This window comes from Fundulus heteroclitus, chromosome 8 (genome assembly GCF_011125445.2).
Source record: "Fundulus heteroclitus isolate FHET01 chromosome 8, MU-UCD_Fhet_4.1, whole genome shotgun sequence".
Taxonomy (NCBI): domain Eukaryota; kingdom Metazoa; phylum Chordata; class Actinopteri; order Cyprinodontiformes; family Fundulidae; genus Fundulus; species Fundulus heteroclitus.
In genome coordinates this window covers 28,378,282-28,392,703 of record NC_046368.1, presented here as the reverse complement: position 1 = coordinate 28,392,703, position 14,422 = coordinate 28,378,282, and the positions used below count along the sequence as shown (strand labels likewise).

The window sequence follows — 14,422 nt, the reverse complement described above, 5'->3', positions numbered from 1 at the left end:
ATATCCCACAGTGTAAGAGAACATCCGCTTCTCTACTGTTTGAAAAAGTGCCAAAGAAATTCAGCTCTTTTACTAGCAATTAGTACAATTAGTGTGGTCAGCATAATTTCTGTGTAAATTTCCAAGGGCAAAGTTGGGCAATTCCTCTAGTTCGACAAAACGTCACCAAGGTGGGGACGCATGAATGTCCAGGAACAAACGGCACCTTTGGAAGCCAGACAACGGGGGGTAGGAATAAACCCAAATTGCAATTATAGCAAATGAGCTAAATAACAAGCCCATACAAGGGTTTAGCTGTCACAGCTTAAATTCAACATACCTCTGGAGAAAATATTCACTTTTAATCTTAACCTGACTGAACTTCAAGCACTTCACTGATACTGAAAATAGCTTAGTTTGCATCTTCTCCCTGCAGAACTAGTGTTGTCAGTGCGACATTGTACGTATGCAGCATTCCCTGACTAGAAAAAGATCGTATTGTTGAGTTTCTGATAGACCCGGTGAAGCTGAAAACCATCCGGTCCTGGTCAGCTGCAGATTTCCTTTTTTTTAATCTCTAGCTAATAGACAGTGAAAGCCAAACTGGTGGCCAAAATTCCACGTGTAGGATGGTGTTGTTGGTTGATGTAGTCTTAGAAAAAGCAGGGTTTCCGACTGTTTCTTGGGCGGTCTATGGCGAGACATAAAGGCTTACTTCAGATACTTTGAAATGAAGTTTTATGAAGTTATTAACAGCAATAATTCCCTGAGATGGTATAGAAAGTCGACACAAGCTTGTTGGCTAGCTAATATGTCACCAAGGTGGTGGACGCTAACTAGTTATTCAGCTATACGCTGTCTTAGACTGAATTTAGCAGTCAGATTGAAAATATTCATATAAGTAGGATAAAACGTTATGTTAGCAGATAATAACAGTGCACACTTTGCCGTTTAGACTAGCAAAGTCAGCAGATTAGATGGTTGAGGGTTTAGTTAGCTTTAACCACTTTGAGGATGTACTTGCTCCTCCAACAAGCTCATTGTATAACAACATCCTCCTACTAGACGTAAGGGTGCCATAAAGAATTACCTCACAGAACCTCGCTTAAAAATTTTATGTGAACCCTTTAACCTTGAATAACCTTCTAGGTACTCATAGCTCTGGAAATTAGATCCTTATCACACTGACTGTTTTCTGTCAGCTGTGTAAGAAAAATCAAGCACATGGAAACATGCTGGTCAGCTGTTTTAAAAGGCAGACATGCTAATGAAGGCTGTTCCCTCTCAGTAACCAAGCACTGCTCCTTCTTTCCTCAGAATGCAAAGATGTAAACAAAGTGGCTTACTGCCCGCTGGTTCTGAAGTTCAAGTTCTGCAGCCGAGGCTACTTCAGACAGATGTGCTGCAAGACCTGCCAGGGGCACTGACCCCCCCGGAGCCCAAAAGCAGCGAGTAGTGATGAAGAACCAGAGATGGATTAAAAAGGCAAAGAAGACGGAGGGATGAAGCACTGAGCGTGTGTAAAAGGAAAAAAAATGAGGCAGAACCCCAAAACAACAACAACAAAAAAAAAAACGCTACGTTTTTGAGCGTTGGAAGAGGAAAAAGAGACCAGAGGCGCTGGCCGGACGAAAAGAAGAAAGCTTTTCCATTTTTCCTGCCCTCCTTCCTGGTGGAAACTAAACCACTGCTCAGCCCGTGACGCTGAAACAAACTTTTCTTTATTATTATTTTTTTTCCATTTAATTTTCGCTTCTGTGAAGTGGAATTTGGCAGATTTAATTGTGGATGATATTATTTTTATTATAATAATAATTGATGATATCATTGTGAGTCTTCCTGCATGTTTGTCGTGTCGTAAATCCAAAGGGCTGGACGCATCGCCTCACACACGATGCACCCAGGAGATGAACAAAAAAATAAAAAAAATGTAAAAAAAAGATGGGTTTGGGGACCGGCAGATGGGCGTTGTCGGAGTGCCGCCTTTGGGAAGGTGCTGGGTGACATTTGGCTACGGTGCACTTTTTCATGTAAATACTCCAATTTACAGTTTAGACGTAGAAGAGAACCCCCTCCTCAGTGTACTGTATATTTATTGTATAACTCCAGACAGAACAGACGGTCCTCTGACGTTTCTGTCTAACAGTAGCCTACTGTCATGGAAGGGAATGTAATATGATTGAGGTTATAATCAATAATGTCGTGTGTTGGAACAAAATTATACTGTAACCTATGTTAGACCTTTGTATACTGTAAGGATTTGTGTATTATAAATGATGTTATTCTCAAACCAGACAGTACCACATGTTTATAGAAGAATCCGTTATTTCTGGCTGGGTGCCTTAGCTCCTCCCAGTCAGGCAGGATTTCACGTTAATCTCAGAGATCCTGCCTGACGTTGCCCGGGCCACATGAAACAATGCCTGCAAGAAGCCGTTACCCACCCCTCTACTCAAGCAGCTTAGATCTCATAGGTGAAATATTCATTTTCAGGGAGCATTTAAAGCAGCCTGCTCATTTTTAAGACTATGGTTGGTCGTTTCATTGCATTTTAGATAAAGTCAAAACTTATGCTATATCAGAAAAAAAAAACATGAACATGAGCTATAAAGCCAGAACCAGATAACGTTTCACTTTTACTGGGAGGAAAGCTCTGTAGCGTCTTACAGCCATGGGCATCAACACCTCTAGATCTCACTGAACAAAGAGAAATGTCAGGTACCATCAACGCTCAGCTGCATGTGGCATCACCAAGAGGTGTGAATATTCCTGTTTTCCTGGACAGTACGGGACCAAACAGGTCTAGCCAAGGCTCCTGGTTAACAGGGTTGTGGACTTGAAAGCTCTTGCGGGGTTTACGTCTCTGGTGGTTCTGAAAGCGTAGGAGCAGAAACATTAAAAAGTCGAGCGAACTGCAATGGTTCCTTAGGGTTAGCAGTGTCTTACCGACATGTCCGAACACTTTCAAGGGCTTTGGGGGGTTGCTGAAATTGGGGAGGGGTTCACTGTGACTTTTTCTGAGGTTGCATTTTTTTCTGGTTTAGTTCCAGGGTAATCCTTGTAGGCTGAACCAATCTCTGTCTTCTTAGGGCGTCTGGACCAGTCACCGTATATATATAGAGATCTCTGTCTGAGATGGTTCCTGTCCTGTTGGGAGGGGGGGGCAGGGGAGGGGTTCCCTAAACTTAGTCCTAGATCCAGCACTATGACTTATAGTCGGTCCAAGGGATTGCTTTGCAGATGCAAAAATGAAGAGGCACTTCTTTCAAGAGTCCAAAAAACTAAAGCAAAGGTTCTACCCTGGGATAACAACATTGTCTCCAACAATTGTAGGAACGATGAAACAGGACCTAAGATCTAAAGTTTAATCCAATTTAATCTTCAGCATTCTGTCGCTGGTTCATTCAAATCTTAATGAGACTACGCTGCTTACTTGTTGCGTCCAGTTTAATGTCCATGTGGATTCTACGCATCTTAAGGTGCTCGCACATTATTCTGTTTAAACTGCCATAAATTGTGGACAGATGAATGATTTAGTTTCTAGTATGCCTTGTACTGTTAAATGTGGTTTCCTCACATTTCTGGGATTAAGGTTTTTTTTTAGGTGAACCTTTTGCAGCCTGTGTTGTCTTTATATTATTATGGCATAGAGACATGGCGTCCCAAAAATGCCCCTTTAGGCCCTACTCCCAGGACAAGAATGCGCCTCATAGAGATATATGAAATTAAGATTTGTTTTCTAACACCACTTTAAGTGATGGTGCAAAGTACATACTACAAAGAAACAGTCCCAAAGAAACAGCTCTGTCCCAGTTGAAACTTAACGTCCCGTGTTAGGTTGAGGTTACACACAGGTCAACAAAACATCTCCAATCAGAGGACTTGCAGGGATGCTCAGTACTAGAAATCAGATGGTTTCTTGGGTCTCCTAGCTTTACAGCGTTATCTCAGACTGGTCTTGCTTTTGTTTATATACACAAGCGAAATCTCTTGAGAAATAATTTAAAATTTTTAAGAGACTTGTTGCAATATTATATAGAGCTATTAAAGTTACATACAGAACAACAGTGCATATTAAAGCACAGTGTCCAAATGTTTTGTAAGCCAACGTTCTAGCAGATTAGATCTTAGGCCCTGTCGGTGCGGAGATGAGAGAAGGTGCATCCGCAAAGGTATTTTATCCGTTTAGGCTGTGAATCCACATGGATGCGACGCTCTGGGAGACCGTAAACGATCCTTTTTGAAACCAGGTCCCAGAGCTGGTCAATTTCAAAACGCCGGTTTGGTTTTCTTCGTGTGTACATGCCGCATCTTTTCTTAAACGATGACGTCGTAGCTTCGCCTCTCTCTGTAACCCACACGCGGCTCACTCTCACAGATAAGACAGATGTAAGGTGTCGCGGCTCTGTTACGACTGTTAGTTAGCGTCCTCGGACTCTTCCTTTCTAACGAGCCCGCTCCGCACGCCGTGTCCCCTGCCAACCCACGTAAAGATCACATCGCTGAACATGCGTAAATGTTTGCTGCTAAACCCCCACTACGTTACTGTGTTTGCTTCGCAGTGTCACAGCGCCACCAATGGGCGGTTTCTGTGGCATCACCAAGTAGATGGTTGTTCAATTTGGCTTGAAGTAGCCCATTTATAGCCTCGTGAGACCATCCTGATCTCGCGAGCTTTCAAGGTTTCACTCGCAGATCAGTCTGGCTACTTTTCGTTAAAGAAAATTTGAAGCCGTTCACCCAACGAACGTCCAATCAGCGTTGGCTTTGAGGCGGGTTGAGGTGTGACGCAACGGGAAGCGCGACAGTTCAGTCTAAAGAACATGGAGGCTTCAGCCGATGAAACTAGCGTTAGCGTGGCTATCGAGCAAGTTTTATCGGAATTACAGAGTATTTCTTTGCTGAGCTAACGAGCCTTTACCTGCAGCAGCAAGAGTAGCTTGGCTTGTGGTTGTGTTTTCGTCGTCGCTCGTAACAGAGCGATGATGAAGCATGTTGTCGAGTACGCCATATGCTTCGTTGATCTGATTGGTTCATTTGGCCCGTCTATCACCAACATAGGCTAATCAGCTAACCAGTATTTTCGCCCCTTCCCAAAATTACTTCAACGGAAGGTTTCCAGATGGATATGCGAAGCAAATCTATCTGGCGGCGTCAGGTTAGCCCATTTAGGGAAATGTGATTTGGGTTGGTTTGGATCATATAGTTGCATTGCTCCTGGGACCTAATCCATTAAAAATAGCCTAGTTTATATAGCTGCATGCCTGAATTCAGAAGTTTAATAAAGAATATCTATGTGTCGCACATGAAAATGGAATGATGCAGCAATGACTGGCATGTCTACTGGAGCCTGTCTTTTTCGTGTGATGGAATCCGAGCCTCGCTGTCTTGTGATGCATCCGGCGGCGCATCCATGTGAGCTATTGGTAGTACAGCAGTGCCAAAGTTCACATTTTCTGTCAACAGCTAAACCAGGATTTATGGCTTGCGGTCACGAAGATGGAACCAGTTGCTTTGGTTTTCCTGTAGAGGGGCACCGTTTCAAAATAGGCCCTAGTTTTAAGCTTTTTAGCTACAATCTTTTTATATAACCTTCCCAAACAGTGAGATTTAGAGGTCTGCTTTAAATGTACTTTGAATGGTTGATCAAAATTGATTTCTGAGACCAAATGGAAAAACAATCTCATAATGTTGAGCCATTTTTGAATGAGGCTCCATTAAAATATAAAATGACTTAAATCTTGGTTGCCGGAGATAACTCTCATGGCATCTGTATTTGGGGTAAATTCAGCTTAGCTGGACCCAGAGCTGTTAGCTTCAGCTTCTTCTACTGATAAACCTAGGTTTGGTCAGATATTAGCTGCTTTTAACCTTTTAAAAGAACCTAACTTACATTTTTTAACTATCTCTTTAAATGGTCCCTCTTGTCCTCATGTTTGTAAAAAAAAAAAAAGAAAAATATATATTTTTTGTTGTCACTTTCCCTCTGCTAGTATTGTGTGTGTATATATATATATATATATATATATATATATATATATATATATATATACACACACTTTTTGCTTTTTGTTTTAATGACTTCCCATAAATCTCCTCTTTTCCTCCCACTATGCTTCAATATTTAGGGTCTTCCCAGGCTTCTGGTGCTATATACTGGGTGCTTCCTTTCAAACCCTCTCCAGTGTGCTTAAAAAATAAAGTTTGAGCCAAATAATACACGTTGATATACTTGTTAATATCTCTGCTGGTAAATGCTGGTCATGTCTTTTTTTTCCTGTTTTCTTTTTATTTGTTTATACCTCACACTGGGAACTTTTGCTGTTTAAAAAAAAAAAAAAAAGGTGATGCTGTTCATCCAAGTTCCAAAATGGACACTTGCCCAGATGTAACAGATCTTTTTCTATCCCAGTGACATTTCCGCTGGTGGCCGGTGGTGTGAAAGGGAACACCTCTGAAACGTTACGCGGGGGTGCAGGAGGACAAATCTGAACGCCAACACGGGAGTGCATGAACATGGTCTCTGAGGCTGTTAACAACTTTATTCTGATTTTGCTGCTGCTACTGTTGTTTGTAGCCACCTTCCATGTGACGATGTCCAAGAGATTTTATTCGGTCGCAGAAGCTTCAGCAAGGATCCTGAGGAGCGTTCCAAACTGCTCGGAACGACCCAGCTGTGGGATACGGAGCCTTTTAAAGAAATAAGAATTGAACTCAATCAAGCTGGTACTCATTGCTGTGAACTTGGATGTTTGAATGTCACGTTGCTCGTATCTGTACCTGAATTGCAAGAGAAATGATAAGAGGTGTGCGATTCGTTGCATTTATTTTATATTCGGTATTAATGTTGGTAAACCGTTACTGTTATTATTTTCAAATGTTAATAATGTGCTAATTTATTGCTGTGTCTCACATGTACATGTATTTCACTGCATGCAAACTGAAGTTAAGCATAGTGAAAAAAAGTGCAGTGGTGCACCATTTTCTAAGGGTAGATACAATAAAAAAGGAGCTTTTACAGAGACCGTTTGCAAGAGGGATTTCTTTATTTTACGGCACCTTGCAGAAGTATCTGCACCCCTTGAGGTAGTTCACATTTTTTCACGCTACAACTACAAACTCCACATTAGGATTCTATGTGATAAATCACCTCCAAATAGTGCAATGTGAAATTAAAGGGGGAAAAAAACATTTAAAAAAATATTTTACGCATAAAAATCTGAAAATTGCAGCAAAATACAATTAGCTTTGCAAAATACCACAATCTCAATTTAGGTTTGGAGTGTGACTGGGCCTCTCTGATCTGAACGATCACGTTGTAGCTCTGGTTGTATGTTTACGGTCGCTTTTGTACAGGATGGTGAACTGCTCTGCCTGGTCTAAAATGTTTTGCAGCCTTTTCAGATTTTCCTCCAGAATTGCCCTGAACTTTGCTCTGTCTATCTTCCACTCTATCTTGATCTAGTTCAGTGCCTCCGTGGACCAAAACCCTCCCCTCAGCATAATGCTGCCACAAAGAATGGTGGGGTTTTCAGGATGATGTGCAATGCTATTAGTTCCCTTCAGACAGGCTGATGTCAGGTAGACTAAAAAGTTACTGTATGTTTAGGTTTCACCTGACCCGTCCGTTGTGTTCTTTGGTCTTCCTGTTCCTGTTTGTTCTTGTTTGTTCCCTAATGTTCTCCAATGGACCTCCTGTGTCCTCCAGAGAACAGCTGGATTTCTACTGAGATTAAATGATACACATGTGGACTCTATTAACTAATTAGGTGACTTTAAAGCTAATTGGTTGCACAGGGTTTTATTCAGGGTCATGATACTTGAAAGGGTCTGAAAACAAACACACGCTACGCCTTTCAGATTTTTACTTTTGCAGCTTTCTGAAAACCATATATCCTTTTTCTTTTCACTTCACAATTATGCAATACTTTCTGTCACATAAAATCCAAATGATATGCATGTGTAGTTGTAAACGTATGTAACGTGCGTTCCCACACAGCTGTCTCCAAAAGTCATGTGAAATGCCTGCAAGTATTCACACCCTTTGGATGTTTCAGCCTTTCAGTGTTTTTGTAAGAACTCATAGTAAATATGATTTGACCTTTTTTTTTGATAATAATTTAAAAAAATATATAATTCCAAAGTGAAAACACATTTATACAACCAAATATACATCAATGGCGTCGTCCATTAATTTCTGATAATGGACACCTCAAAGGGCATTATTCTGCTTATACCATGGTCACTTACAGCATAAATGAATATTAAACTGATTACTAATACTTTAATGTTTATTTTTTTCACAAGAAGCAGGTGAGATAACTATTTAATATCTCTCGTTGTGGCATGTTGCCATGGTAACTTGTCTTGCCGTTACAAGCTAAAGTTAGAGCCAGTGCAATAATTTAGAACAATCAGGCTATTTGACGGGAACTTATTTATAGGGGCCCTCGAGCACTTTTTAATGGGCACCCTGCAGCCAATCAAAATCAAGTATTCACCCAGACCATGGTATAAAGAGAATGAATGTATAGATATTAAACCCCTTTAAAGGGACGGACCTTGTTCAACAGAAGTCCAGCTAATTGAGGCCAGCAGTGCCTCAGTCAGTGAAACAGAGATTCCCTGAGAGCTTTTGATGGCTGAAGTGTAAAACGATTCGGTCTCTGGATCATCAGAGTTTCTGCTCCAACGACATGAAGACAAAAGGACGCTCCATGCCACTGAGAGAAATGATCACTGAGAATAAGTCCAGAGGGGGCTCCCAAAAAAAGTTCCTGCATACTAGAAATCAGATGGATTTTAGTCTAATTCCTCGTTGTTCAACAGTTCCAGCTGTATACATAGAAAAATGAGACAGTAAAAGATTCAGCTGAATGTACAGTCAGGTCCATAAATATTGGGACATCAACATTGTTCTAATCTTTTTGGCTCTATACACCACCACAATGTATTTGAAATGAAACAAACAAGATGTGCTTTATCTGCAGACTTTCAGCTTTAATTTGAGGGTATTTACATCCAAATCAGATGAACGGTGTAGGAATTACAACAGTGTGTAGATGTGACTGGCACTTTTTAAGGGACCAAAAGTAATGGGACAATCTGCTGCTCAGCTGTTCCATGGCCAGGTGTGTGTTATTCCCTCATTATCCCATTTACAAGGAGCAGATAAAAGGTCCAGAGTTCATTTCAAGTCTGCTATTTGCATTTGGAATCTGTTTCTGTCAACTCTCAATATGAGATCTAAAGAGCTGTCGCTATCAGTGAAGCAAGCCAACATTAGGCTGAAAAATTAAAACAAACCCATCAGAGAGATAGCTAAAACATTAGGTGTGGCCAAATCAAGTGTTTGGAACATTCTTAAGAAGAAAGAACGCACTGGTGAACTCAGCAACACCAAAAGACCCGGAAGACCACAGAAAACAACTGTGGTGGATGACCGAAGAATTCTTTCCCTGGTGAAGAAAACACCCTTCACAACAGTTGGCCAGATCAAGAACACTCCAGGAGGTAGGTGTATGTGTGTCAAAGTCAACAATCAAGAGAAGACTTCACCAGAGTGAATACAGAGGGTTTACCACAAGATGTAAACCATTGGTGAGCCTCAAAAACCGGAAGGCCAGATTAGAGTTTGCCAAACAACATCTAAAAAAGCCTTCACAGTTCTGGAACAACATCCTTTGGACGGATGAGACCGAGATCAACTTGTACCAGAGTGATAGAAAAAGAGAAGAGTGTGGAGAAGGAAAGGAACAGCTCATGATCCAAAGCATACCACCTCATCAGTGAAGCATGGTGGTGGTAGTGTCATGGCGTGGGCATGTATGGCTGCCAATGGAACTGGTTCTCTTGTATTTATTGATGACGTGACTGCTGACAAAAGCAGCAGGATGAATTCTGAAGTGTTTCGGGCAATATTATCCACTTATATTCAGCCAAATGCTTCAGAACTCATTGGACGGTGCTTCACAGTGCAGATGGACAATGACCCAAAGCATACTGCGAAAGCAACCAAAGAGTTTTGTAAGGGAAAGAAGTGGGATGTTATGCAATGGCCAAGTCAATCACCTGACCTGAATCCGATTGAGCATGCATTTCACTTGCTGAACACAAAACTGAAGGGAAAATGCCCCAAGAACCAGCAGGAACTGAAGACCGTATCAGTAGAGGCCTGGCAGAGCATCACCAGGGATGAAACCCAGCGTCTGGTGATGTCTATGCCCTCCAGACATCAGGCTGTAATTGACTGCAAAGGATTTGCAACCAAGTATTAAAAAGTGAAAGTTTGATTTATGATTATTAATCTGTCCCATTACTTTTGGTCCCTTAAAAAGTGGCAGTCACATCTACACACTGTTGTAATTCCTACACCGTTCATCTGATTTGGATGTAAATACCCTCAAATTAAAGCTGAAAGTCTGCAGATAAAGCACATCTTGTTTGTTTCATTTTAAATCCATTGTGGTGGTGTATAGAGCCAAAATGATTAGAATTGTGTTGATGTCCCAATATTTATGGACCTGACTGTATGTGGGAGGATCCAGTCAGAAAGGGGTTTGGTCTGTTGAGGCAAACATTTCTGCTTTATGGTCATCAGACCACACGCTGTGATTAGCAAACACAGCACATGTTCAGAAACACACCGTCTCCACCCTGAAGCACGGCGGTGGCAGCATCAGGCTCTGGGAGAAGATGAATGCAGAAACACACCGTCTCCACCCTGAAGCACGGCGGTGGCAGCATCAGGCTCTGGGAGGAACCTGAATGCAGAAACACACCGTCTCCACCCTGAAGCACGGTGGTGGCAGCATCAGGCTCTGGGAGGACATGAATGCAGAAACACACCGTCTCCACCCTGAAGCACGGCGGTGGCAGCATCAGGCTCTGGGAGAAGATGAATGCAGAAACACACCGTCTCCACCCTGAAGCACGGTGGTGGCAGCATCAGGCTCTGGGAGGACATGAATGCAGAAACACACCGTCTCCACCCTGAAGCACGGTGGTGGCAGCATCAGGCTCTGGGAGAAGATGAATGCAGAAACACACCGTCTCCACCCTGAAGCACGGCGGTGGCAGCATCAGGCTCTGGGAGGACATGAATGCAGAAACACACCGTCTCCACCCTGAAGCACGGTGGTGGCAGCATCAGGCTCTGGGAGGAACCTGAATGCAGAAACACACCGTCTCCACCCTGAAGCACGGTGGTGGCAGCATCAGGCTCTGGGAGGACATGAATGCAGAAACACACCGTCTCCACCCTGAAGCACGGTGGTGGCAGCATCAGGCTCTGGGAGGAACCTGAATGCAGAAACACACCGTCTCCACCCTGAAGCACGGTGGTGGCAGCATCAGGCTCTGGGAGGAACCTGAATGCAGAAACACACCGTCTCCACCCTGAAGCACGGTGGTGGCAGCATCAGGCTCTGGGAGGACATCAATGCAGAAACACACCGTCTCCACCCTGAAGCACGGCGGTGGCAGCATCAGGCTCTGGGAGGAACCTGAATGCAGAAACACACCGTCTCCACCCTGAAGCACGGTGGTGGCAGCATCAGGCTCTGGGAGGACATGAATGCAGAAACACACCGTCTCCACCCTGAAGCACGGTGGTGGCAGCATCAGGCTCTGGGAGGAACCTGAATGCAGAAACACACCGTCTCCACCCTGAAGCACGGTGGTGGCAGCATCAGGCTCTGGGAGGAACCTGAATGCAGAAACACACCGTCTCCACCCTGAAGCACGGCGGTGGCAGCATCAGGCTCTGGGAGAACATGAATGCAGAAACACACCGTCTCCACCCTGAAGCACGGCGGTGGCAGCATCAGGCTCTGGGAGAACCTGAATGCAGAAACACACCGTCTCCACCCTGAAGCACGGTGGTGGCAGCATCAGGCTCTGGGAGGAACCTGAATGCAGAAACACACCGTCTCCACCCTGAAGCACGGTGGTGGCAGCATCAGGCTCTGGGAGAACCTGAATGCAGAAACACAGCGTCTCCACCCTGAAGCACGGCGGTGGCAGCATCAGGCTCTGGGAGGACATGAATGCAGAAACACGTTGTCCTGTTCTGGAGGATAATGTGATTTAGTCAGAACTACGGCTCTAGAGGAGATTTATCTTCCATCGTAACGAGCCCACGCATACAGCCACACAGAAATGGACCAACCAGGAGAAGGTTCTGGGGAGGCCAGATCAAAGCCCAGGTCTGAATCCCATTAAGACTTTATGGCTGGACTAGAAAAGAGCCGTTCATGCTGAATCCCAGAGCAACCTGACAGAGTTTCAGCTGTTTTCTAAGGAAGAAGGGAGGAAAACTGCAGCGCCATACGTGCCAAACCAGATTTACACACAGACTTAGTGATTGTACCAAAAGATCCATCAACTTAATATTGACCTGAAGGGAAGAAATATTCATAGTCATTTACTTTACTGTTTGTATATTTTATTAATTGCCATTATTTAGTAAAGATCTGTTTTCCAAATTTTTCCAAAAATCAAACTCATATTCACCATAATATGTGGGGGAGGGGGGGGGGGAATACTTTTTATAGGCATTATATAATGAGGCACTTTCAAACCCTACAGATCAGATAAGAACAATTGGTGTCTCATGGGCTTTAAGAGTGATAGACTCCTGTTTATTCATTCATTCATTCATTCGGCTCTTGGAAAGCACCGACAGCTTGAGAGCAACTTATGGCATCTAGTCAGGATAGCTGTTACCAAAGCTGATCCAGGTATTTCAGGTACTTCTCCTGTCCAAACAGGAGAAGTACCTGAAATACCTACCTTCCTTGTTCCCATATTTCTGCCTCATCAGCTTATGTGACTCAACAGGACAAACACGGACCACCGACAGAAGCGTCAAAACATCTTCCTAAACTGTCTCAGCTCCGTTGCCAAATTGTGTTTATGGTACTCCTCTCCCTCTCCACGTGAATGGGCTCCCTCTTCGGAAGCTGTGGGCTTTTCACTCTCCTTGGCAATTAAGTCCAAATAAACAGAAACTAAGCCCACTCGGCTGGGAAAGGCCGTTGTCTCCGTTTAATCCACAGTGTCCAATTACAGCAGGAGACTGATGGCCTGTTTGGTTTAGGGTAACCAGTTGAGAACAGCTATATGCCAGGGCCAGCTTCTGCAGGGTTCTGTGATTACATTAGTGCTAACCTGCAGAGCTCGGGGCGAGAGAGAGAGAGAGAGAGAGAGAGAGAGAGAGAGAGAGAGAGAGAGAGAGAGAGGAACGGGATCCTCTGCTGGTCCACATAGGTCCACTAACTCTCTCATCATTGACATGAATGATGTATTAAGTCAGGAATTTAAAGATTTATTTTAATGTTTCCCATCACAGCATTTATAATACAACTGGCCACAAAGTTTCAAGAGCAGAGGCAAAGTTTTAATTTATAGTCAATTCTCTATTCTCTACGTTCGGTATAAATGACAAGAGCGGAGAGAGTGCCATGACAAAGTCCTCGCGCATAGATTTATTTGCTTTTGCTTTTTTTTTTGTCCAACTTAAATGTTTCAGCTCATCAAACACATTTAATATTGGTCAAAGAGAACCTGAGTAAACGCAAAAAGCTGTTTTCTAGGGATTACTTCATAAAGGAAGGGGAAACAGCAACCCAAACTCTCTCTATAAAGAATCTCTTTATAAAAAAAGTCCGTTGTCTGTTGTGTCTACCTGTATATATTGTTTGTGTGCATCCTGCGCTGATGTCGGTCTCAAAAAAAAAAAAAAACTGAATCTAAAAACTGATTGTGCCAACCTTGGTAACAGCAACCTGGATCGAGCTTTCGCAGCAACTGGCAACGAGTCTTTTACATCACTGTGTGAGAGTTTCGCTCCTCTCCGCAAAATTATTTTCAAATCAGGTACATTGGAGTGCTTTCAAGTATAAGGCCTGTTGGTTTGGGGTTGGTTTTAAGTTCAGAATTTTAATTTGCCCACTTTAAATCCTTCTGGGTTTTGGAGCCATTTGGAGTTGGACTTGCAGCTGGCTGTTGGTGTGATGTTCTTTTTCTGACATGCTCCGTCAGCTTTATACCCACTGTAATGGGACGCACACCTTCCAAAATTTCCACTTTTGTCTCATAAATCAGCGGTATGTGTTCCCAAAGGTCTTGGGGATGATCGCAATGTGTTTTTGGCAATTGTTAGACGGGTCAGTGGTTTCTTTCTGTCCCGTAGAAGCACTTTTTACCCAGCCTCTTCCTGGGTATTGAGTCATAAACACTGACCTTGGCTGAAGCAAGTGAGCTCTGCAGTGCTTTACATAGTTTTTCACACGGGTCCAGGTTGGTTTGGATAGCTTTTTTTCCCTTTAATAAAGGAAATTTTGGTTTGAAAACAGCTTTTTGTACTCACTCTGGTTATCTTTGCTAGGTGATAAAATATATTTGATGATATGAAGCATTAATGTTTGAGAAAACAAGCAAA

The 14,422-nt window shown here is 43.1% G+C and overlaps 1 protein-coding gene across 1 annotated transcript in view; it reads left to right on the top strand.

Annotated features, from left to right (window-relative positions):
* adamts6 (ADAM metallopeptidase with thrombospondin type 1 motif, 6) overlaps positions 1-1,899 on the top strand; it is a 91,662-nt gene extending 89,763 nt beyond the window's left edge. The window contains exon 25 of the mRNA XM_012869588.3: positions 1,297-1,899. Coding sequence (XP_012725042.2) covers positions 1,297-1,406 — 110 coding nt within the window. The 3' untranslated portion in view covers positions 1,407-1,899. The remainder of the gene's footprint in view (positions 1-1,296) is intronic.
* The last annotated feature ends 12,523 nt before the right edge of the window (positions 1,900-14,422 follow it).